Source organism: Salvelinus alpinus, chromosome 30 (assembly GCF_045679555.1).
Source record: "Salvelinus alpinus chromosome 30, SLU_Salpinus.1, whole genome shotgun sequence".
Lineage (NCBI taxonomy): Eukaryota > Metazoa > Chordata > Actinopteri > Salmoniformes > Salmonidae > Salvelinus > Salvelinus alpinus.
Genome location: NC_092115.1, coordinates 26,944,681 through 26,967,208, shown reverse-complemented (window position 1 = coordinate 26,967,208; position 22,528 = coordinate 26,944,681). Strand labels below are relative to the sequence as shown.

Here is a 22,528-nt window from a genome sequence, read left to right as displayed (position 1 = left end):
ATAATACTGTGCTATGTAGTTCATAATACTGTGCTATGTAGTTCATAATACTGTGCTACGTAGTTCATAATACTATGCTATGTAGTTCATAATACTGTGCTATGTAGTTCATAATACTGTACTATGTAGTTCATAATACTGTGCTATGTAGTTCATAATACTGTACTATGTAGTTCATAATACTGTACTATGTAGTTCATAATACTGTGCTATGTAGTTCATAATACTGTGCTATGTAGTTCCTAATACTGTGCTATGTAGTTCCTAATACTGTACTATGTAGTTCATAATACTGTGCTATGTAGTTCCTAATACTGTGCTATGTAGTTCATAATACTGTACTATGTAGTTCATAATACTGTGCTATGTAGTTCATAATACTGTGCTATGTAGTTCATAATACTGTGCTATGTAGTTCCTAATACTGTGCTATGTAGTTCATAATACTGTGTTATGTAGTTCATAATACTGTGCTATGTAGTTCCTAATACTGTGCTATGTATTTCATAATACTGTACTATGTAGTTCATAATACTGTGCTATGTAGTTCATAATACTGTGCTATTTAGTTCATAATACTGTGCTATGTCGTTCATAATACTGTACTATGTAGTTCATAATACTGTGCTATGTAGTTCATAATACTGTGCTATGTAGTTCATAATACTGTGCTATGTAGTTCATAATACTGTGCTATGTAGTTCATAATACTGTGCTATGTAGTTCCTAATACTGTGCTATGTAGTTCATAATACTGTACTATGTAGTTCATAATACTGTGCTATGTCGTTCATAATACTGTACTATGTCGTTCATAATACTGTACTATGTAGTTCATAATACTGTGCTATGTCGTTCATAATACTGTACTATGTAGTTCATAATACTGTGCTATGTAGTTCATAATACTGTGCTATGTCGTTCATAATACTGTACTATGTAGTTCATAATACTGTGCTATGTAGTTCCTAATACTGTGCTATGTAGTTCATAATACTGTGCTATGTAGTTCCTAATACTGTGCTATGTAGTTCATAATACTGTACTATGTCGTTCATAATACTGTGCTATGTAGTTCATAATACTGTGCTATGTAGTTCATAATACTGTGCTATGTAGTTCATAATACTGTGCTATGTCGTTCATAATACTGTACTATGTAGTTCATAATACTGTGCTATGTAGTTCATAATACTGTGCTATTTAGTTCATAATACTGTGCTAGTGTATAACAATATTGTGCTATGTAGTACTGTGCTATGTGCTATGTTCATAAAACCCAAAGTTCAAGTGGTAGTTTGCCTCAGACTGCCTAGCCATGCTCTCTGTTATTTGTCTCACCTGGTCTGAGGGTCATTGGGGGTGAGGTGACCCTGGAACAATTTGTCCCCATGGTGCCCTGGGGGGAACTCCAGGAACACAGGAGAGGAGGACACAGAGGACACACTACCCCTGGTCCTGTTCACCACCTCCACAGTATTACCATTACTCTCCCTCCGCAGGGACCGGCGAATAGGAGACCCCCTCTCCGGGGCCACAGGGCCATGGTTGTCAATCATCCTGACCTCATTCACTCTGTGAGGGGAAGATGGTGGGGTTTTGGTGCCGAACGGCGGTAGTCCCTGGTTTTCACCATACCTCCGGCACTTCTGCCTGTAGAGGGAGTGCTGCTGCTCTGGGTTCTCTGAATAGGAGGCTGTGGACTTGCCCGAAGCCCGGAGGAGGCCACCACCCATGTCGACCACGTCCCCCGTGTGGCTGCCCCCCTGTGAGGAGGCGATACTCAGCCGGCCCTCCTGGACACCGTAGGGGTCAGTGACGTTGACATACAGCCCGTCGGCACGCACCAGCGCCATACTCTTACTGCTCAGGTCCTCATCAGGTTTGACGTCTCTTCTCTCCAGGATGGCACTGGGGCAGGGGGTGACGGACCTGCTGGGTGGCCCGCTGGACATGCTGGCCCTGGGGAGGGTGGCACTGCCTGGCACCCCTCCCCCAGCCTGGGGACCATAGGGGATCCTGGAGGGGGAGGAGGGCATGGAGCGGGCCATGGGGGGAGACATGGACCCCTGAATTGCGTGGACAGGAATGCGGGTGGATTGTAAAGTGTGGACAGGGCTATGACTTCCATACAGTATCTCTCTTGGTATCTGTAGACAGGAGGAAATTCAGAGAACATATCATCTTAAAGTCAATGGAAAGAGACTAGAAAAGCCTGCTAATACAAAACTTGATGAGCTATGCAGAGATTCTCAGTCATTAGGTTAGCGGTATGTCTGTGTCCTCAACAATACATCTATAAAAAACATCTTCTGTTGTCCCTGACTGTCATACATGTCAAAATATTACCTTCAAAATGACAAATCGCAGACAGAACGAGGATCTGTTTTGACAAAGGCCATAAACAGAGTGTGAGAGAAACAGAGAGGAAAACCACATCCACAAAGGTTGAATGGTACCATAGCTAAACAACACTGTCATGCCTCGCCATGTACAGAGCAGACACAGAGCGTTTGTTGTGTTCACTATGAGTGCAGGACAAGATAAATATGCAGTATGAGGAACTCCCAACATGACCATTGCATTGACAAAATATTCTCCCTGATCTGCCTCTTTGTCTGTACTCACTTCAGAACCTTTTCACAACGATCCAAAAAGATTGTTTACATCATCATACTGTCAAATAAAATGGACTCGTTTCTGTGAAACAGTCAATTAATGTTGATGTTTAAACGTACAGCACGGCTTTACGCTAACCTTTTTTACAAGGAGCAAGTGTGTGCCAAAGTTGAAAAATGTAAGAGCACACAAAGTAATCTTTGTAGTAATGGTGCAAACATGGCAATCATGAATCTGCGCTCAGTGTATTCTCCATGGCACTCACGGGCTGCGGTACAGTGAAGTAATCATTGTAACAATTATCATCTGGGTGATTTTTAAATAGGCGCATATGTGAGTAAAATGGTTGCACCGTAGAGCCCTCTGCAGATCACTGTACTGCAGCTAATCTAAGCAAATGTAGGCTAATAATTGAGGAAGATAATTTATTTTGTACACTCTAAGAAAAAAGGGTTTCAAAAGGGTTCTTCGGTAGATACCTTTTTGGTTCCAGGTAGAACTCTTTTAGGTTGTATGTATATAGAACCCTCTGTGGAAAGGGTTAAACCTGGAACCAAAAGGGTTATACCTGGAACCAAAAATGGTTCTTCAAAGGGTTCTCATATGGGGACAGCTGAAAAACTCTTTTAGGTTCTAGATAGCACCTTTTTTAAAGAGTGTACATACACTTCAGATCATGTACTGTAGCAAATATAAGCAAAAGTACAGTAGCCTGATAGTTGACTGTAGAATCAAGAATATACTTCTTATAGTACTCACACTCTTCCTAGTCCTCGTGCTACATGCTTTACCTTCAGCAGTTCAGCAGATTTGAACAGTGATAAGAGTTCTACAATGGTTGCATGATGCAAGAGGGGTGTGGGCTAACTTGGCTTTCTGCTTTTTCATAGGGATTGTTTATTCCCCCTTCATAAGGCGGCGTGTCATAACAGATACAACTGCAATTTGAATATTCCAGTATTAACCCTAGAGTCAAAGAGGTGACCTCATTTACAACGACCGCAAATAAAGTGAAATGGAGTATTAAACCGATTGCATTTTTATGCAAATAAGAGAGCAGCTCGTTCATACACAACAAGCCATCTGCTATGTTTGCTATAGTTATAGTATTTTGTGCATAATTCTAGCAGAATTATCTTCATGACCTTTTGAACTTAACATTGATACCACAATATTTCCACAACAAAGCACACATACATAGACATTTAACATACACTCTTATAAAAAAAAGGGTTCCAAAAGAGTTCTGTGGTTGTTCCCATAGGAGAACCCTTTTTGGTTCCAGGTAGAACTCTTTTGGGTTCCATGTAGAACCGTCTGTGGAAATGGTTCTACATGGAACTCAAAAGGGTTCTACCTGGAACCAAAAGGGTTCTACCTGGAACTAAAAAAGGGTTCTTCTAAGGGTTCTCCTACGGGGACAGCTGAAAAACCCTGTAGGCCTGCTACAATGGAAATATTTTCAATCTTGTTTCCCCCCATTAACCTTTGCTCATCCTGTGATAAAACAACAAGAGTGCCTCAAACAGGAAATATTTTTAGATCAAGGCATTATTGTCACGTTCTGACCTTAGTTCTTTTGTTATTTCTTTGTTTTAGTATGGTCAGGGCGTGAGTTGGTTGGGTTATCTATGTTCGTTTTTCTATGTTGTTTTTTTCGTTTGGCCTGGTATGATTCTCAATCAGAGGCAGGTGTCGTTAGTTGTCTCTGATTGAGAATCATACTTAGGCAGCCTTTTTCCACCTGGGTTTTGTGGGTGGTTGTTTTCAGTGTCTGTGTGTTCCACACGGAACTGTTTCGGTTTTCGTTCGTTCATTCACTTTATTGTTTTGTATTTCAGTGTTCAGTTTGATCCATTAAATATTCATCATGAACACTTACCACGCTGCGCTTTGGTCCTCCTCTCTTTCTCCCAACGAAGATCGTTACAATTATTAATGTTATCTGCTCAGAAATACCCCAAAACACATACCTCATCTATGGAACAACATGCTGGGCTGACCACCAGTGGGTACAGTAATAAACTTAAACAAAGCCACATTTTCAAGCTGCGATGCATTCCAGACCAGTGCAAAAGCGAGATCATCTTTCATCCATGGGGCCTAACGGTCTCTGTCTATCTATATCTGAGGTGATCTCTCATAGGAGAGGAAGATCTGCGCTACCACTAAACTCATGTAAATACTCTGATCATACAGTGAGGTGAGCCTGATTTAAGGTGTGAGTTAAATCAAGTAGATCGGAGGATCAATCTGAGGATGATCAGTCAGGCTCTTCCTCTGGTAGAGGTTCGACGCGGTACGTCTATCCGTCAATCTAACAGGACGCTCTGAAAACAACAGAGCAACAGGACATCGGATCCCTCGACATTACTTCTCCTCAGACCACAAAACAACGTGCTGAAAACAACACCCACCGAAGGAATTTGAGCTCTTTCCCAGTAGGATTACATGCCTCCCAATCCCTGTCTTACTATTTATATTTCTGACAACTTTTACTTTTACTTCAATACATTCCTATATAAATGAATGTACATTTTCCTCCATACATTTTCCCTGACACCCAAAAGCACTTGTTATATTTTTTGAATGCTTAGGACAGGAAAATAGTCCAATTAATGCACTTATTAAGAGAACATCCCTGGTCATCCCTACTGCCTCTGCATGTGTTTAAACACACGCTTCGATTGTAAATAATGTCTGAGTGTTGGAGTGTGCCATTGGCTATCCATAATAAAAAATTAAATGGTACCATCTGATTTGCTTAAAATAAGGAATTTGAAATTATTTAGACTTTTATTTTTGATACGTACAGTACGTACACTACCGTTCAAAGTTTGGGGTCACTTACACATTTTTTGTCCATTAAAATAACATCAAACTGATCAGAAATACAGTGTAGACATTGTTAATGTTGTAAATGACTATTGTAGCTGGAAACGGCAGATTTTTTTATGGTATATCTACATAGGCGTACAGAGGCCCATTATCAGCAACCATCACTCCTGTGTTCCAATGGCACATTGTGTTAGCTAATCCAAGTTTATCATTTTAAAAGGCTAATTGATCATTAGAAAACCCTTTTGCAATTATATTAGAACAGCTGAAAACTGTTGTGCTAATTAAAGAAGCAATAAAACTGGACTTCTTTAGACTAGTTGAGTATCTGGAGCATCAGAATTTATGGGTTTGATTACAGGCTCAAAATGGCCAGAAACAAAGACCTTTCTTCTGAAACTCATCAGTCTATTCTTGTTCTGAGAAATTAAGGCTATTCCATGCGAGAAATTGCCAAGAAACTGAAGATCTCGTACAACGCTGTGTACTACTCCCTTCACAGAACAGCACAAACTGTCTCTAACCAGAATAGAAAGAGGAGTGGGAGGCCCCGGTGCACAACTGAGCAAGAGGACAAGCTTCCTTAAATAGTACCCGCAAAACACCAGTCTCAACGTCAACAGTGAAGAGGCGACTGCGGGATGCTGGCCTTCAAGGCAGAGTTCCTCTGTCCAGTGTCTGTGTTCTTTTGCCCATCTTAATCTTTTCTTTTTATTGGCCAGTCTGAGATATGGCTTTTACTTTGCAACTCTGCCTAGAAGGCCAGCATCCCGGAGTCGCCTCTTCACTGTTGACGTTGAGACTGGTGTTTTGCAGATACTACTTAATGAAGATGCCAGTTGAGGACTTGTGAGGCGTCTGTTTCTCAAACTAGACACTCTAATGTACTTGTCCTCCAATACTTTTAGACTTTTACTCAAGTAGTATTTTACTGGGTGACTTTCACTTTTACTTGAGTCATTTTCTATAAAGGTATCTTTACTTTTACTCTAGTATGACAATTGGGTACTTTTTCCACCACTGTCCCCTGGTTAGGGATTTAGGAGCGGAAGCTTCCTTGATGTCAAAAATATTGCACTAGACAGCTAGATTTAGGCGACTTAGGGGAATTTGTGTGCTTGGCTGTGTTGCCGTGCAAGGTCAGGCTTCACTAACCCTGCCGTCGGCATTGTTGGATCTTGCGTTGCTGCGATTGAAGGCGTGTGCAGGGTCTTTGTGGTATACCTTCAGACAGCAGCCAGGTGTGATATTTCTGGAAAGAAGAAAGACACGTCAAAGTTACACTGGTTGAAGTAAACACAGGTCGTCACCATCTAACAGCCTAACAGTGAACTCCACTGTATAACTGGAAACCTTCCCGGTACTATATTCATCAGTCTACTGTAGAGGAGTGTCTGTGCAGATTAGGGTGTGGTCAAGACAGACACCCTGTTATCAGCAGCACACGCTCAGACATTGGCCTCCTCTCTAGTTTCCTCAACAATACCACATTTATGTCTCCCTGCTTAAACTGAGTGGAGTATTATTCATGCAGCGCTTTGGACGCTGAAATGCCAAAGTAGAGACAAAATGAATTGTAAGCCTCCCCTGTAATTTTAAGATCCATACTAAAAGATGGATTGCTTTAACAGCATAGATGGGACATAATTTACTGTATTACTATATAGTAGTATACATGGTGCTGTACACAAAGCTTGACAATCCCTTTTTTGCCCAACCTCAACATAGAGTAGCATTAGGTAGTATCATATTACTGTACCCTGTAATCCTTCAAGTGTTGCACTATAGACTAGCATAACATGCTTATTGGAGGGGAAAATTCATTTAAAAAAAAGTAAAGTCATGAATATAGCTAGATGAAATCACCTGACATCAGTTAGCTCGTAGTATATATTTCTTGTGTCATCCTTGATGTAGACGGCCACACTGGGAGACTCCAGCATCTTCATGGTGAGCTGCTGGGGGAAGGCACTCACAAACAGAGCTCTGACGGTGTCTCCACTGGTGATTTCATTGGGCATCCGGATCTGCTTGGTCTCCTCTGCATACTGCAGGTACAGCACACCTGGAAAGGTGCAGGAGGAGGACACTTGTTTGTAACCACACAGAGAGAGAGAGAGAGAGAGAGAGAGAGAGAGAGAGAGAGAGAGAGAGAGAGAGAGAGAAAACATGTGAGTGCTCAAGGAGAGTGATTGTGTGAGAAATTGAGTGATAGAGAAAGCATGTGATCACACACTGAGAGCCTGTGACACAGAGCTTGCAAGAAAAGTCCTGACAGCTCCATAGTACCTACCTAGTGATCTGTCCCTGGTCTGGTTGGCAGAGTGGACCACTGGCAGGCTGGCCCGTGCCCGACAGCCCCGGGTGAAGGCAGCAGGACCATCTCCCTCTGACATGGTCTCCAGAGACTCCAGAGAGACCACGGATAGGTGCTCCAGTTGCTCCCCTACACCGGGCGGGGGGCTGACCGAGGGCTGGGGGCTCCTGATCTGGAGAGGCAGAAGGAGGGATGAAAAATTGAGGAACAGTCACCAGCACACACTCACTAAAATCCTGTAGTCAAAGATGTGGTGTATTCAACCTTAAGTAATGTCTACTTCCAGTACATGACTGTGAAACATGCACGCACACCCACAGTAAGTCTTTAAGTCAACTACAAATTTGTAATTCTCGTTAAAAAAACCCAGATATAATGGACTGGTTCTGTATGTTTCATGTATCCAAAAGAAGGGACATGTTTGAGTTCAAAAGCCACCAACAACCCTTCAAAATTAAAAAAAAAACAGATGATTTTGCTATCATTTTGTGCCCAATCAATCATGTGTGATGTGAATGTGTCCCTGATGCATCCTGCATCTGTAGGGGGACTTTTGGGGACATCTGCAACCTGATACAAACACACACACACACACTGAGTCACTCACTGCATTTACATTTTAAGCTTGGCACTGACTGGGCTATGGTGACACACTGGTGAATAACCACCTCAGGCAGCTCTATGGATCAGAGCGCCCTGTCCACTTCACTTTGACTGGCATAATAATCATTACATTATTTTATGCACAGGAAATACGTTTAATTCATGAAATCTACATACAGCGCCATTAAAAAGTATTTGCCCCCTTTCAGGGGATATCAACCAAAACCTAATATTAGATAAAAGGAACCTGAGTTTCCAAATAACCCCAAAAATGTATAGTTATTTTATTTATGTAATTAACAAAGTTAAACACCCAATGCCCCTTACATTCAATAACTGGTTTGTGCCACCTTTAGCAGCAATGACTGCAACCAAACACTTCCTGTAGTTGTTGATCAGAATGTTGGCCCACTCTTCCATGCAGATCTGCTTTCAACTCAGTGACATGTCGAGCATGAACTGCTTGTTTCAGGTCCTGCCACAACATCTCAACCGGGTTTAGGCCTGAAAAGTTTTACATTTGTTGCTTTTCAGCCATGACTCACCTGCGCTTCAGCTTCATCTCATGAACGGGTGGCCTGACATTTTCCTTTAGAATTCTGATACTGAGCAGAAGTTGTCCAGGTCCTGAGGCAGCAAAGCATCCCCAAACCATCCCAATACCACCACCATGCTTGACTGTTGGTATGAGGTTCTTACTGTGGAGTGCAGTGTTAGGTTTTCGCCAGACTTGACAGGACCCAAAATTCCACTTTTGACTCATCTGTCCATAGAACATACTTCCAGGAGTGTTGACAACCATTCAGGTGCTTCCAGGTGCTTTCTGACAAACTAGAGTCAACTTTTTGGACGCCAAACACTGAATTCCACAGTAAGAACCTCATACCGAATTGCCATCATTGAAGGAACCATGAATTCTGCTCTGTATCAGAGAATTCTAAAGGAGATTGTCAGGCCATCCATCCGTTAGCTGAAGGTGAAGCGCAGCTGGGTCATGCAGCAAGACAATGGTCCAAAACACAAAAGCAAGTCTACATCAGAATGACTTAAAAGCAACTAATGTAACGTTTTTGAATGGCCTAGTCAAAGTCCAGATATAAACCCAATTGAGATGTTGTGGCAGGACCTGAAAGGAGCAGTTCATGCTCGAAAACCACAAACGTCGCTGAGTTAAAGCAGATCTGCATGGAGGAGTGGGCCAAAATTCCTCCACAGCAATTTGAGAGACTGATCAACAACTACAGGAAGCGTTTGGTTGCAGTCATTGCAGCTAAAGGTGGCACAAACCAGTTATTGAGTGTAAGGGGGCAAATATTTTTCGCACATGGGCATTGGGTGTGGCTTAACTTTGTTCATTAAATAAATGAAATAAGTAATTTCCATTTTATTTGTTCACTCAGGTTCCCTTTATCTAATATTAGGTTTTGGTTGAAGATCTGATAACATTCAGGATCAACAATATGCACAAACAGAGAAAATCAGAAAGGGGGAAAATAATTTTTCACAGTACTGTATACAGTATAGCCTAGTATTAGTACACATGCTTTGTTTCAATGTTTACTCAGATTCTGTTCAACTCTGCATCTCATTACAACATAACTATTCTATGTCTTTGTCAACATTAGCCTTGTTTGAACATGTCTTTTTTGACATGGTTTGTTATCTCTATACTCATAAAGATATCCAGTAACGATATCCAAATGACCATAAGAACAATGAACACTGAATAACAATACGTACATTTTGCCTCATGTTTATTCTCTATCAACATAGTATTGCTCTCTCCATTCTGTCCCATAATGGCAAGGTCTTCCCAATAATAGTAAAAACGTGAGGGCAAATTTGAGCTCAGAGCAAAGCATTTGTTTAGTTATTCAAAGATACTCTAAAAGGAGTCTGATAACTTGAAGTGTGGCTACTGGCTAGAAAACATACTGGTTACATATGGTTATTCTTCCCGACAGATTTACTTCATCTTGCAGAAAATATGTTCAGCATTTCCTACCTCAAATAACACACAAGATTTTCAGTTGAAAATGGGCATGATAATTATCGGATTTAACTGTCATGCACATCAGGTTGACCATATGAGTTTCAGATATTTGTGCTTATAATGCATTTGAAGATTAGGCCAGCTAGAGAAGCTACCTGTGCTGGAGTTTAAGGCACCTACAAGTCCAAGACTTTACAGACTCCTCCTACACTGGGGTTTTAACTTGGCTATGGAACAAAAAGGACTGCCCCATTGTTTAGTAAGTGGCTCCAGAGCGGCGCAGCGGTCTAAGGCACTGCATCTCAGTGCAATAGGTGTCACTACAGTCCCTGGTTCAAATCCAGGCTGTATCACATCCGGCCGTGATTGGGGTCCCATAGGGAGGCGCACAATTGGCTCAGCGTTGTCCGGGTTTGGCCGGGGTAGGCCGTCATTGTAAATAAGAATTTGTTCTTAACTGACTTGCCTAGTTAAATAAAGGTTACATTTAAAAATTAAAAATAAATAAAAAAGTGGGAGTAAAACCATGTACCACACATAATAATTACAGACAGGTACAGTGTAACTACAGTGTAATGACAGATTCACATTGTGATAGTGCTTACAGCTTGCACAATAATGCAACAAAGTAAATGTAGCACATTGTAGCTAGTACATGTTTAAGCCAGTGTCACTAAAGTGGGACTCACCGATCTGATTAGCAAAAGCTTGTAAAAGGTCCCCTCTAGAAGGACCTTGCCATTTCTGAGGGGTGAAAACAAAAGTTCCACTTTGTTCAGCTACAAGCCTCTCAGACCAAGATGGACTCAGCCTGTCAAGAGTTCATTAGAACAAAAACACTTCCAACTGTGCCCCCAAAACGTATGGACCCCATCTACAATTGCATACCTTTCCACCATAAGGTAGCACTCAGTTACTATTCAAGATGTTACTAATAGTGAAGTGAGGGGAGAGCGCAGCACAGTGAGCCCACTAGGGATGAAAGCTGGGTCCAAGCATTAGTTTGCTCAAACGGCCCACTTTGATCTCCTCTAATCGCTGGCAGAAGCATGGGCAGAGACCAGAGAGACCAGACCATGATCCATCTGCTTTGGTGAGATGCCAGGTCTTTGAACGCAATTGACAAATGTTTTATCCTCAACCCCTCCCTTTTATTGCAGACCATTAGAATGATCACACTGGGTAACAGGTGGATGGATGAGCATTTTACTCCCACAGCAATGTTGACTTTACCACATAAGAAGAGGGCTATGGTTACACTGCTCAATTTTTGGACTTTATGATATGTACCCATTGACTCTTGAATATAATTTATAAATGCCTTATGAGCTTAGTTCAACTGTCGTACCTGTTTTACTCCAATGTTTGTAAGCAAAGCAAATACAGACAAACAAGACTCAAAACATGGTTAAAACTATAATTAGTATATCACGGATGGCCAGTCCTTGCATCCATAGCTCTGTCTATTAATTTAAGAGCGGTTACATTTGTACAGCCCCATCCCTCAGCTTTTTACCGAAACAATGGCGGTCAGCCAATCAGCAGCTGAAACAATTAATGCAAATATACATTGATGTGCTTGGGGTGTATTTGTATTTATTATGGATCCCCATTCGCTGCTGCTACTCTTCCTGGGGTCCAGCAAAATTAAGGCAATTATACAATACAGGCGCTAGACTATATTGAAATGGGGAAAGAAAAAAATACAAAATAATAGATCTAACGTTACTGGTAGCATAGGCTACACTGACTAGGAAGTGTGTAGGGCAGGCTATTGCGGGTATCTGCTATCCTCATATCGAACAAGTTCATCTGCAAACCACCAACAAGTTCTCACTAGCCTACTGTAAAAACATCTGCACTATATCTACTATAATTGCACAACTGAGGGTAAAGTAGGTAAGGTAGTCTTATGTACTTTCAATGATAAATTACCTGAATGTAAATATCAAAGCCTCAATCGGAAACGATTAACATCCATCTTTAAAATGTAGACTCTGATATGAAATGCGTCAAGGTGAGAGCGCGCTACATGCGATGCGCCCTTCTACTCAATTCCGAACAAAACAGGAGGCTTCTTTCGCAATGACTCCAACAAAACGGCGTTCGTTTGTAAAATGAGCTCTCCTTGAACTTGAAGCGACATCAGGTGTTGCCATGGAAACAAACCCCACCTAGCCCACATGCGGGTCTGGACTTACCCGTCAAACTTGCAGAACAGTCAAAGTTTATTTTTACCACATGGTCGAGTGCATGTCCACACTTCTAGCATAAGCGCGCGCACGGCACCTCCCCCTGACGCGGCAAAGGCTATATATACACACAGAGCGCCTGCTATTTCAGGTAGGATGGACAATAGGCTAATCCTATGGTCCATTCTTTATGCTGTTTTACTGAGAATGTTTATTCACCTTTCTATTTCCATAATTTACATTAGGATATTCTCCAGGCCACTATGCAGGGAAATCAGAACCAACAATTTATTTAAAAAATATATTCACTTACATCTCTGAGGCGGTCCTGATGGCCCATGAGGTGGTCCTGATGGCCCATGATGACAGCAGCATGGTGAGGATACCTCTGCTTCAGGTGCTCCAGGAACACCTCTTTCTTCCTCTCTATGTCAGCGTGCTGCATAGTCAGGGGGTCCCTGGTGCTGCGGTGCCCTTGCCCTCCGATGGTGTACCTTCTGGGGACAGTGCTAGGGGAGTGTGGCTCAGAGTGGTGGTTCTGGTTCTCTAGGTTCTGCTGTCTGTGGAGGCGCTTTACATCCTCAGGTGATGACAGTCTTGGGTTGTTGTTTCCTGACTCTATTGGTAAAACAGATATTAAAGATGTATGAAATATTCAGATATCTGGATTCAAACACGCCAAACACATTATGTTGTTGTGAAGTAAAAAACAATATCAACCATTCTTACATGGATTCTGACACATGCTCACTAATATATCTACCCCTGGATTGTTAATTGGACTCATTCTGTTATTTCTTGATTTCCTGTTTAGATTTTTGATTATTTGTGTATTTGCAAGCCATTCTACTGTTGGAGCTAGTAGCATAAGCATTTCACTGCACCTGCTATAACACTTGCAAATCTGTGTAACCAACCAATAAACTTTGATTTGATTTTGATGACCATGCATGATGTGTACAACAGTATTTAACGTGATGAGTAATCATAGCTGTCTGTTCCATGAACCTTCAGAAAGTTGTTTTGTCCTGAACAATTCAATGGGTGACAGTCTATGCTGCACTCATCTCCGGTCATGAGTTCAAAACTCAGCACATTTGTTTATTCATGCAGCGAGCACACGAATACAAAAGCAACATTAACTGTCCCTGTATACTGTATTCAAAGATCCAGTACAGACCACTTCAGCATTGGTATGTACAGTGGGGAGAACAAGTATTTGATACACTGCCGATTTTGCAGGTTTTCCTACTTACAAAGCATGTAGAGGTCTGTAATTTTTATCATAGGTACACTTCAACTGTGAGAGACGGAATCTAAAACAAAAATCCTGAAAATCACATTGTATGATTTTTAAGTAATTAATTTGCATTTTATTGCATGACATAAGTATTTGATACATCAGAAAAGCAGAACTTAATATTTGGTACAGAAACCTTTGTTTGCAATTACAGAGATCATACGTTTCCTGTAGTTCTTGACCAGGTTTGCACACACTGCAGCAGGGATTTTGGCCCACTCCTCCATACAGACCTTCTCCAGATCCTTCAGGTTTCGGGGCTGTCGCTGGGCAATACGGACTTTCAGCTCCCTCCAAAGATTTTCTATTGGGTTCAGGTCTGGAGACTGGCTAGGCCACTCCAGGACCTTGAGATGCTTCTTACGGAGCCACTCCTTAGTTGCCCTGGCTGTGTGTTTCGGGTCGTTGTCATGCTGGAAGACCCAGCCACGACCCATCTTCAATGCTCTTACTGAGGGAAGGAGGTTGTTGGCCAAGATCTCGCGATACATTGCCCCATCCATCCTCCCCTCAATACGGTGCAGTCGTCCTGTCCCCTTTGCAGAAAAGTATCCCCAAAGAATGATGTTTCCACCTCCATGCTTCACGGTTGGGATGGTGTTCTTGGGGTTGTACTCATCCTTCTTTTTCCTCCAAACACGGCGAGTGGAGTTTAGACCAAAAAGCTCTATTTTTGTCTCATCAGATCACATGACCTTCTCCCATTCCTCCTCTGGATCATCCAGATGGTCATTGGCAAACTTCAGACGGGCCTGGACATGCGCTGGCTTGAGCAGGGGGACCTTGCGTGCGCTGCAGGATTTTAATCCATGACGGCGTAGTGTGTTACTAATGGTTTTCTTTGAGACTGTGGTCCCAGCTCTCTTCAGGTCATTGACCAGGTCCTGCCGTGTAGTTCTGGGCTGATCCCTCACCTTCCTCATGATCATTGATGCCCCACGAGGTGAGATCTTGCATGGAGCCCCAGACCGAGGGTGATTGACCGTCATCTTGAACTTCTTCCATTTTCTAATAATTGCGCCAACAGTTGTTGCCTTCTCACCAAGCTGCTTGCCTATTGTCCTGTAGCCCATCCCAGCCTTGTGCAGGTCTACAATTGTATCCCTGATGTCCTTACACAGCTCTCTGGTCTTGGCTATTGTGGAGAGGTTGGAGTCTGTTTGATTGAATGTGTGGACAGGTGTCTTTTATACAGGTAACGAGTTCAAACAAGTGCAGTTAATACAGGTAATGAGTGGAGAACAGGAGGGCTTCTTAAAGAAAAACTAACAGGTCTGTGAGAGCCGGAATTCTTACTGGTTGGTAGGTGTCAAATACTTATGTCATGCAATAAAATGCAAATTAATTACTTAAAAATCATACAATGTGATTTTCAGGATTTTTGTTTTAGATTCCGTCTCTCACAGTTGAAGTGTACCTATGATAAAAATTACAGACCTCTACATGCTTTGTAAGTAGGAAAACCTGCAAAATCGTCAGTGTATCAAATACTTGTTCTCCCCACTGTATATATGTTACCTAAATTACCTCCATCAGCAAGAAGCCTGAAGATGCACAACACACAACTCTGAACTCAGATTTATTTTCAATGAAACAGGCATGTGCCTTACTATGTTGTAAATACAGAATCCAGAAATGTGGATAGAAAAATAAAACATTTGACCATGTATGACTTAAGAATGATAAGGCAACCATGGAGTTTGCTTTTATGAAAAGTGGTATCACCTAAACATCTTGAATATGAGGGCTTAGAATCTCAAAGCAGGCAGACCCAATGAGAGAGCAGTTCTAATCTACTTTATTCATTATATCACTCAGTGTTGATTTAGTCTGGAGTCAGACTGTCTGTAGGCAGAGCCCCACCTGTTTTGCAAGTTATTTCGGCATTCATTTGTGTCACATATCAGTTTGCAAACAATGTAAAACAAAACAAAAATCCTTGAGTTAATAAAGCCCCATACAAACGTGGTAAGGTAGCTCCAAAATGCAGGTGTTTCAGCCTAGCTCAGTGCTTTTTGTGGTAAAGGGGCAGCCAGCCAAAATACATAGCAGAGGCGTTGATAATCTTCTCTAGTTGCACCGTGATTGGCTCAGTGTTCTGTCACTCATGGGGACAAAACGTCACCGCAGAAACTACAGGGCAAGCTAGGCAGTTCAAGCACCCTTGGGTGTTGCCATAGATCTACATTAGAAGTGCCCATCCAAGAAGGCTCAAGGTCATTGGCCACAGATAAAATTACCTCAAATCACATTATATCTACCATAGCTTTGATTGGACTGATCATGTCAACATCATACTCTCACAATCTTAGCTAGCAAGCTAAACAAGCAATTATCGTCATGAATCACATCGACAATCTACTGGCGAATCATTTTCAATCCTTGTCAGATGAAGAGAAATTATGAGTAAAATGTATCGGTGCTCATTGTCCATTGGACATAAACATTACACAACAAGTCGGAAATCGCAAATTCAACAATGAAGGGTTTGGAAGGAAACAATGGCTAACTGCAAGGTCACAAAGCAATCACTATCTTGCTTCCCCTGCTTGCTATTTGGTGGAGAGGGTATGTGGTCCAAGCCTGGGTTTAAGGATTTAAAACATCTGTCTGAAAGGGTCTCTTTTCCAAGCTTAAAAGGATAAACATTCACGCGCAGCATTCAAAACAACTGGAAACTCTGAACTGGGAAATCTTAGACTTCAGTGCTTTCATGACAACTGTGAAGAAGAAAAAAAATAACTTGTACTGGGAAAATTCCGTCTCGGAATTCCAAGTCGGGAACTCTGCTCTCTTTCTAGAGCTCCAATCTGAAGATCACTGACGTCATGGTTCGACCTTGTTTTTTCTGAAGGGGTCCCTTTCCCCCTCAGAATTTAGCCTACAGTTTTGACTTGGTGTACAGGGAGAATACAGTAAGAATAGCATGTGTTATCAATTTTGTCGCTGTACATTTCAAAAGTGCTAAACAAATAGTTATATTGACCGCTTGCTCATTAAAGTTTTAATCTAAATGACGGTTTATTAAATTACGGCCTTATGCCGTGGTTTGTCCATCTCAATTGTTATATTGCTTACAGTGCCTTCGGAAAGTATTCAGACCCATTGACTTTTTCAACATTTTGTGACATTACAGCCTTATTCTAAAATGGATTCATCAATCTACACACAATACCCCATAATGACAAAGTGAAAACACATTTTTAGAAAGAAAAAACAGAAAAAACAGAAATACCTTATTTACATAAGTATTCAGACCCTTTGCTATGAGACTCAAAAATTGATCTTAGGTGCATCCAATTTCCATTGATTATTCTTAAGATGTTTCTACAACTTGATTGGAGTCCACCTGTGGTAAATTCAATTGAATGGGCATGATTTGGAAAGACACACACCTGTCTATATAAGGTCCCACAGTTGACAGTGCATGTCAGAGCAAAAACCAAGCCAAGGAATTGTCCGTAGAGCTCCGAGACAGGATTGTGTTGAGGCACAGATCTGGGGAAGAGTACCAAAACATTTCTGCAGCTTTGAAGATCCCCAAGAGCACAGTGGCCTCCATCATTCTTAAATGGAAGAAGTTTGGAACCACCAAGACTCTTCCTTGAGCTGGCCGCCTAGACAAACTGAGCAATCGGGGGTGAAGGGCCTTGATCAGGGAGGTGACCAAGAACCCGATGGTCACTCTGACAGAGCTCTAGATTTTCTCTGTCGATATTGGAGAACCTTCCAGAAGGACAACCATCTCTGCAGCACTCCACCAATCAGGCCTTCATGGTAGAGTGGCCAGACGGAAGCCACTCCTCAGTAAAAGGCACATGACAGCCCGCATGGAGTTTGCCAAAAGGCACATAAAGACTCTCAGACCATGATGAACAAGATTCTCTGGTCTGATGAAACCAAGATTGAACTCTTTGGCCTGAATGCCAAGCGTCAGGACTGGAGGAAACCTGGCACCATCGCTACGGTGAAGCATGGTGGTCACGTTTTTCAGCTGCAGGGACTGGGAGACTAGTCAAGATCGAGGCAAAGATTAATGGAGCAAAGTACAGAGAGATCCTTGATGAAAACCTGCTCCAGAGCGCTCAGGACCTCAGACTGGGGCGAAGGTTCACCTTTCAACAGGACAACAACCCTAAGCACACAGACAAGACAATGCTGGAGTGGCTTTGGGGCACGTTTCTGAATGTCCTTGAGTGGCCCAGCCAGAGCCCAGACTTGAACTCGATCTAACATCTCTGGAGAGACCTGAAAATAGCTGTGTAGCAACGCACCCCATCCAACTTGACAGAGTTTGAGAGGATCTGCAGAGAAGAATGGGAGAAACTCCCCAAATACAGTTGTGCCAAGCTTGTGGAGTCATACCCAAGAAGACCAAATGCTGTAATCGCTGCCAAAGGTGCTTCAACAAAATACTGAGTGAAGTGTCTGAGTACTTATGTAAATGTTATATTTCAGTTTTAATTTTTTTATAAATCTGCAAAAATGTTTTAGCAAGGAACATAAGCATTTCGCGACACCCGCAATAACATGTGCTAAATATGTGTATGCGATCAATAACATTTTATAAGCATCTGCCTCTGATTCCAAAGGTTGCAAGTTTGAATCCAGCAATAGAACGTTGTTTTTGAGATTTTAGTGTTTTAAGCCTATCCCAACCCTTAACCCTTACCTTGACCATTCAGAATTAATGCCTAACCTTAAGATTTCTGAGTTAATACGAAACTTAACCCTAACCTTAAACATTTGGAGTTAATGCCTAAACTTAACTTTAAACACTTTGAAATTTGACATTTGCACCAACTTCATAATTTGATGGTTGAGAAAGATGGATGAACGTCAATTCTGACGTGAGACTCTGAGAGCTAGTTGCAGCGTGACACACAGATGCCATTCAAATGCCTGCTGACTCATTACATCTTCAGCTTTTAACCCCAAGGTGATTTCGTCCGTCTGTGACCAATAGAAAGTGCTCTTGTTTCAATTATACGAAAGGATTTTGTATTTTTTCATGTTGAGTGCTCTAAATCCATCTGAGAACCTTACAGCGAGATGAGACAGCGTTTGCTGCAAGCGCTAGTCTCCCGTTTCATATGCCATATTGTAAGCGGAAATGCGAGGTTCACAGCCAGGGGAGTTCACTCCTTTGTTTGTCGGAACCGGTCCAGAACCGCTCAAAGTCCCTTAAATAGGGGACTTAACGTTTAAGAGGTTTTAATGTCCAGTATTATGATATGCAATGGTCGATATGCCACATTCATTGGTTGTGAGTTGACAAAATGTGAATGCAATAGGTCTACTTATCAATAGCAAATATTCATCTGATGATTGAGTAAAAATTGAACACTTGCCCTACATCAGGCATTCGGCTTTGGAACCAGGATGAGCATTGTTGAAACGTCTCTAGAGAGGTTGTTGTAAGGTAGATAACAATTTATGACATTCTGTTCCGTACAGATGGCAGGCTGTGTAGGTGAGCAGTTTGACAAAATTATAAAGATACTTACAATGCTTTAAATGCTTTACTCAGAACATGCAAAACCTGTGTTTACTTCATCCTGACTAATGACTAATGTCCTGTCCACATTATTGCGTAGCATTTAGCACAACTTCAGGCAAAGAATGCTGTGAAACATTGAAGTTGACATTTTAAGTGGACCTAAAGGTATGCCTTTGATGAAGGCCATTTCGGTTAAGCAGAAATGACTTTTAGAATTCTGCTAGAAGGGCGGAGTGTGTGTGCGCGGGTTGTACGGGAGATGATGTCACAGGAAACAAGTGGCATAGATCTACACAAAGCTACAGTGTCGTAAGAACATACCTGTTGTAGTATACTTGCAAATCTTATATAGGAAAGAATTCAATGATGGGACAAAAGCGTCACCGAGAGAAGACTCTTATAGGTTATGTTCAACATATATTTCCTTCCTGCTCTAAACAATGCCTATCCCACGAGAAAGCCATCCCTCGTTGGTTAAGGGTCTGCTGGAAAACGGACTCCCATCTGAATGTGATGTTTGCTGGGAGATGATTGCTATCTTTCCAATCTAACACAGGCAGGCCTAAAGCAGTAATCAGCCAAAGACTGGAGCAAGTCCGGAAATGGTCCCCTAACCTTTTCAGATTTTAAACAAAGGGGATACAAGCGGCATAGCCCAGAGGATATCCTCAACCCAGCATGGAGGAAAAACACATCAACAAAGGGTGTGACACAGACTAAGTTCAAGGAGGGTCCTTCTTTGATTCCAGAGGAAAGCTGGGCTTGTAACCAGAATATAGCTCATTCAGGTCCTCTCTATCACAGCTTTTCTATTTTCAACCCAGTTAGATATCAACTGTGTGTGAGTTTAAATCAGCAAGACGTCCTATTATACTCAGGTTATAAAGGAAGAAAGAATGAGACAGGAGGCAGAGACAGTGGCAGGTCAGAGACCCATGTACACGTACGAGTCCTGTTGTAGTGAAGCTGGACTATTTACCTTACTGGAATTAGGTACGAGGAGCCAGGGGCGAGAGGGAACCCATTCTGGCATGTGCAATGTGCTGTGAAGCCTCCTCAGGAGGAGGGCGGGGCAGGCAGGGGTGCACATGTACACAGCTGTTGAGAATTTCAGCCAGGTTTCCCAAGTGCTTCTATCTTGGCTATGAAACCTATTTATTGTTGATTTATCATAACCAGTTAAATAGGCAGGAATAATTTGTTTTCTGTTGTATCATTTGAGTGCTCCTAAACCTAAACCCAAAATAGACCCTAGGTCAGTTGGTATCAAGTTATTCACCTGTTATTCACTAGGGGTGTGTGCTGTATCAAATCTCAGCTCACATGATGTTATTACTTCGATGTGCAGCTGCTTGAAGAAACAAAATATGATACAGAAAGTCCACATATAGCCTAATATAATCTGACACTATAGTGTATAGTATGTAATTCTGGATTATAGCCCAGACCTACAGTTCATCATGATGTAGTCATAGTTGTCAGGAAATATGCTTAGTGTTTGTTGTAAGACTTAAACACTTCAGAGTTCAGACATCTTCTCTGCTTATGAAAGTTGCTGACTAATTAATGAGTTTACAAGAAATGGGTTTGTAATCCATTTATGTAATACCGTTTCTATAGTAATACCACTCGAGAGCCTTGTCCTCCCCCTTGTCTTTTATCCTGTTTGAAATATTTAAGCTTAGTGGTCCCCACTTGACAGTGTTTAATTAGGCTAAAACTGGGTGTTAGTCAGCTAATACCGGGAATATTATTACGTATCTTTATAACTATAGCAACCTCTGGCTGCTGCTTTTGTTCAGGTTCAGTTTACTGGTGATTCCTCAATGACACCTTGGATAATTATTCCCTAACATGACAGTGACAGTATCAAAACACATCCACCAGAAGAATACTGCACAGACCACACGCAGCAAGAGTCGAATCAACAGAGAAAGTAAAATCATGAAAATAACATTTAGTCTTCAATGAGATTATATTATGCTATGGCCTTACCTCTTCTCCCTCTCCAGTGATGTTGGATGTCATGATACTCCATTACTTTGTGCACTATTCTCTTAAACAATATGAACTCTACATTGACAGTGCACACGGTGTTCAGGTCTTTCTGTTGTGTAAGTTCATACATGGAAAGTTATGGTTAAAACGTGTCTGTGTGTGTTCCTGAGGAAGCTCCATTGTAAAGCTGTCCTCACTTTTTCCAGACACCTTTTTTCCAGCCCTTGCCTGCGTGTTGGGGAATGCTTGGCTGAACCAATTAATAAACATATAGAGTTGAAGTCGGAAGTTTACATACACTTAGGTTAGAATCATTAAAACTCGTTTTTCAACCACTCCACAAATTTCTTGTTAACAATCTATAGTTTTGGCAAGTCGGTTAGGACATCTACTTTGTGCCTGGCACAAGTAATTTTCCAACAATTGTTTACAGACAGATTTCACTTATAATTCACTGTATCACAATTCCAGTGGGTCAGAAGTTTACATACACTAAGTTGACTGTGCCTTCCAGAAAATGATGTCATGGCTTTAGAAGCTTCTCATAGGCTAATTGACATCATTTGAGTCAATTGGAGGTGTACCTGTGGATGTATTTCAAGGCCTACCTTCAAACTCAGTGCTTCTTTGCTTGACATCATGGGAAAATCAAAAGAAATCAGCCAAGACCTCAGAAAAAAATGGTACCAACCGTGAAGCACGGGGGTGGCAGCATCATGTTGTGGGGGTGCATTGCTGCAGGAGGGACTGGTGCCCTTCACAAAATAGATGGCATCATGAGGAATTAAAAATTATGTGGATATATTGAAGCAACATCTCAAGACATCAGTCAGGTAGTTAAAGCTTGGTCGCAAATGGGTCTTCCAAGTGGACAATGACCCCAAGCATACTTCCAAAGTTGTGGCAAAATGGCTTATGGACAACAAAGTCAAGGTATTGGAGTGACCATCACAAAGCCCTGACCTCGATCCCATAGAAAATTTGTGGGCAGAACTGAAAAAGCGTGTGCGAGCAAGGAGGCCTAGAAACCTGACTCAGTTACACCAACTCTGTCAGGAGGAATGGGCCAAAATTCACCCAACTTATTGTTGGAAGCTTGTGGAAGACTACCCGAAACGTTTGACCCAAGTGAAACAATTTAAAGGCAATGCTACCAAATACTAATTGA

The 22,528-nt window shown here is 41.8% G+C and overlaps 1 protein-coding gene across 4 annotated transcripts in view; it reads right to left on the bottom strand.

The window, feature by feature from the left end:
• The window catches only part of LOC139559848 (sickle tail protein homolog), a 54,836-nt gene that overhangs the window by 17,835 nt on the left and 14,473 nt on the right, over positions 1 to 22,528 (bottom strand). For 3 of the 4 annotated variants that reach the window (XM_071376228.1, XM_071376230.1, XM_071376227.1), the window contains exons 2-6: positions 12,876 to 13,180; positions 7,751 to 7,946; positions 7,324 to 7,522; positions 6,613 to 6,709; positions 1,342 to 2,150 (exon numbers count right to left, since the gene is read on the bottom strand). In XM_071376228.1, the coding sequence (XP_071232329.1) occupies positions 1,342 to 2,150; positions 6,613 to 6,709; positions 7,324 to 7,522; positions 7,751 to 7,946; positions 12,876 to 13,180 (1,606 nt within the window). Of the gene's footprint in view, positions 1 to 1,341; positions 2,151 to 6,612; positions 6,710 to 7,323; positions 7,523 to 7,750; positions 7,947 to 12,305; positions 12,619 to 12,875; positions 13,181 to 22,528 lie in introns of those variants that run through there. The other variant, XM_071376229.1, reaches the window with a different exon arrangement.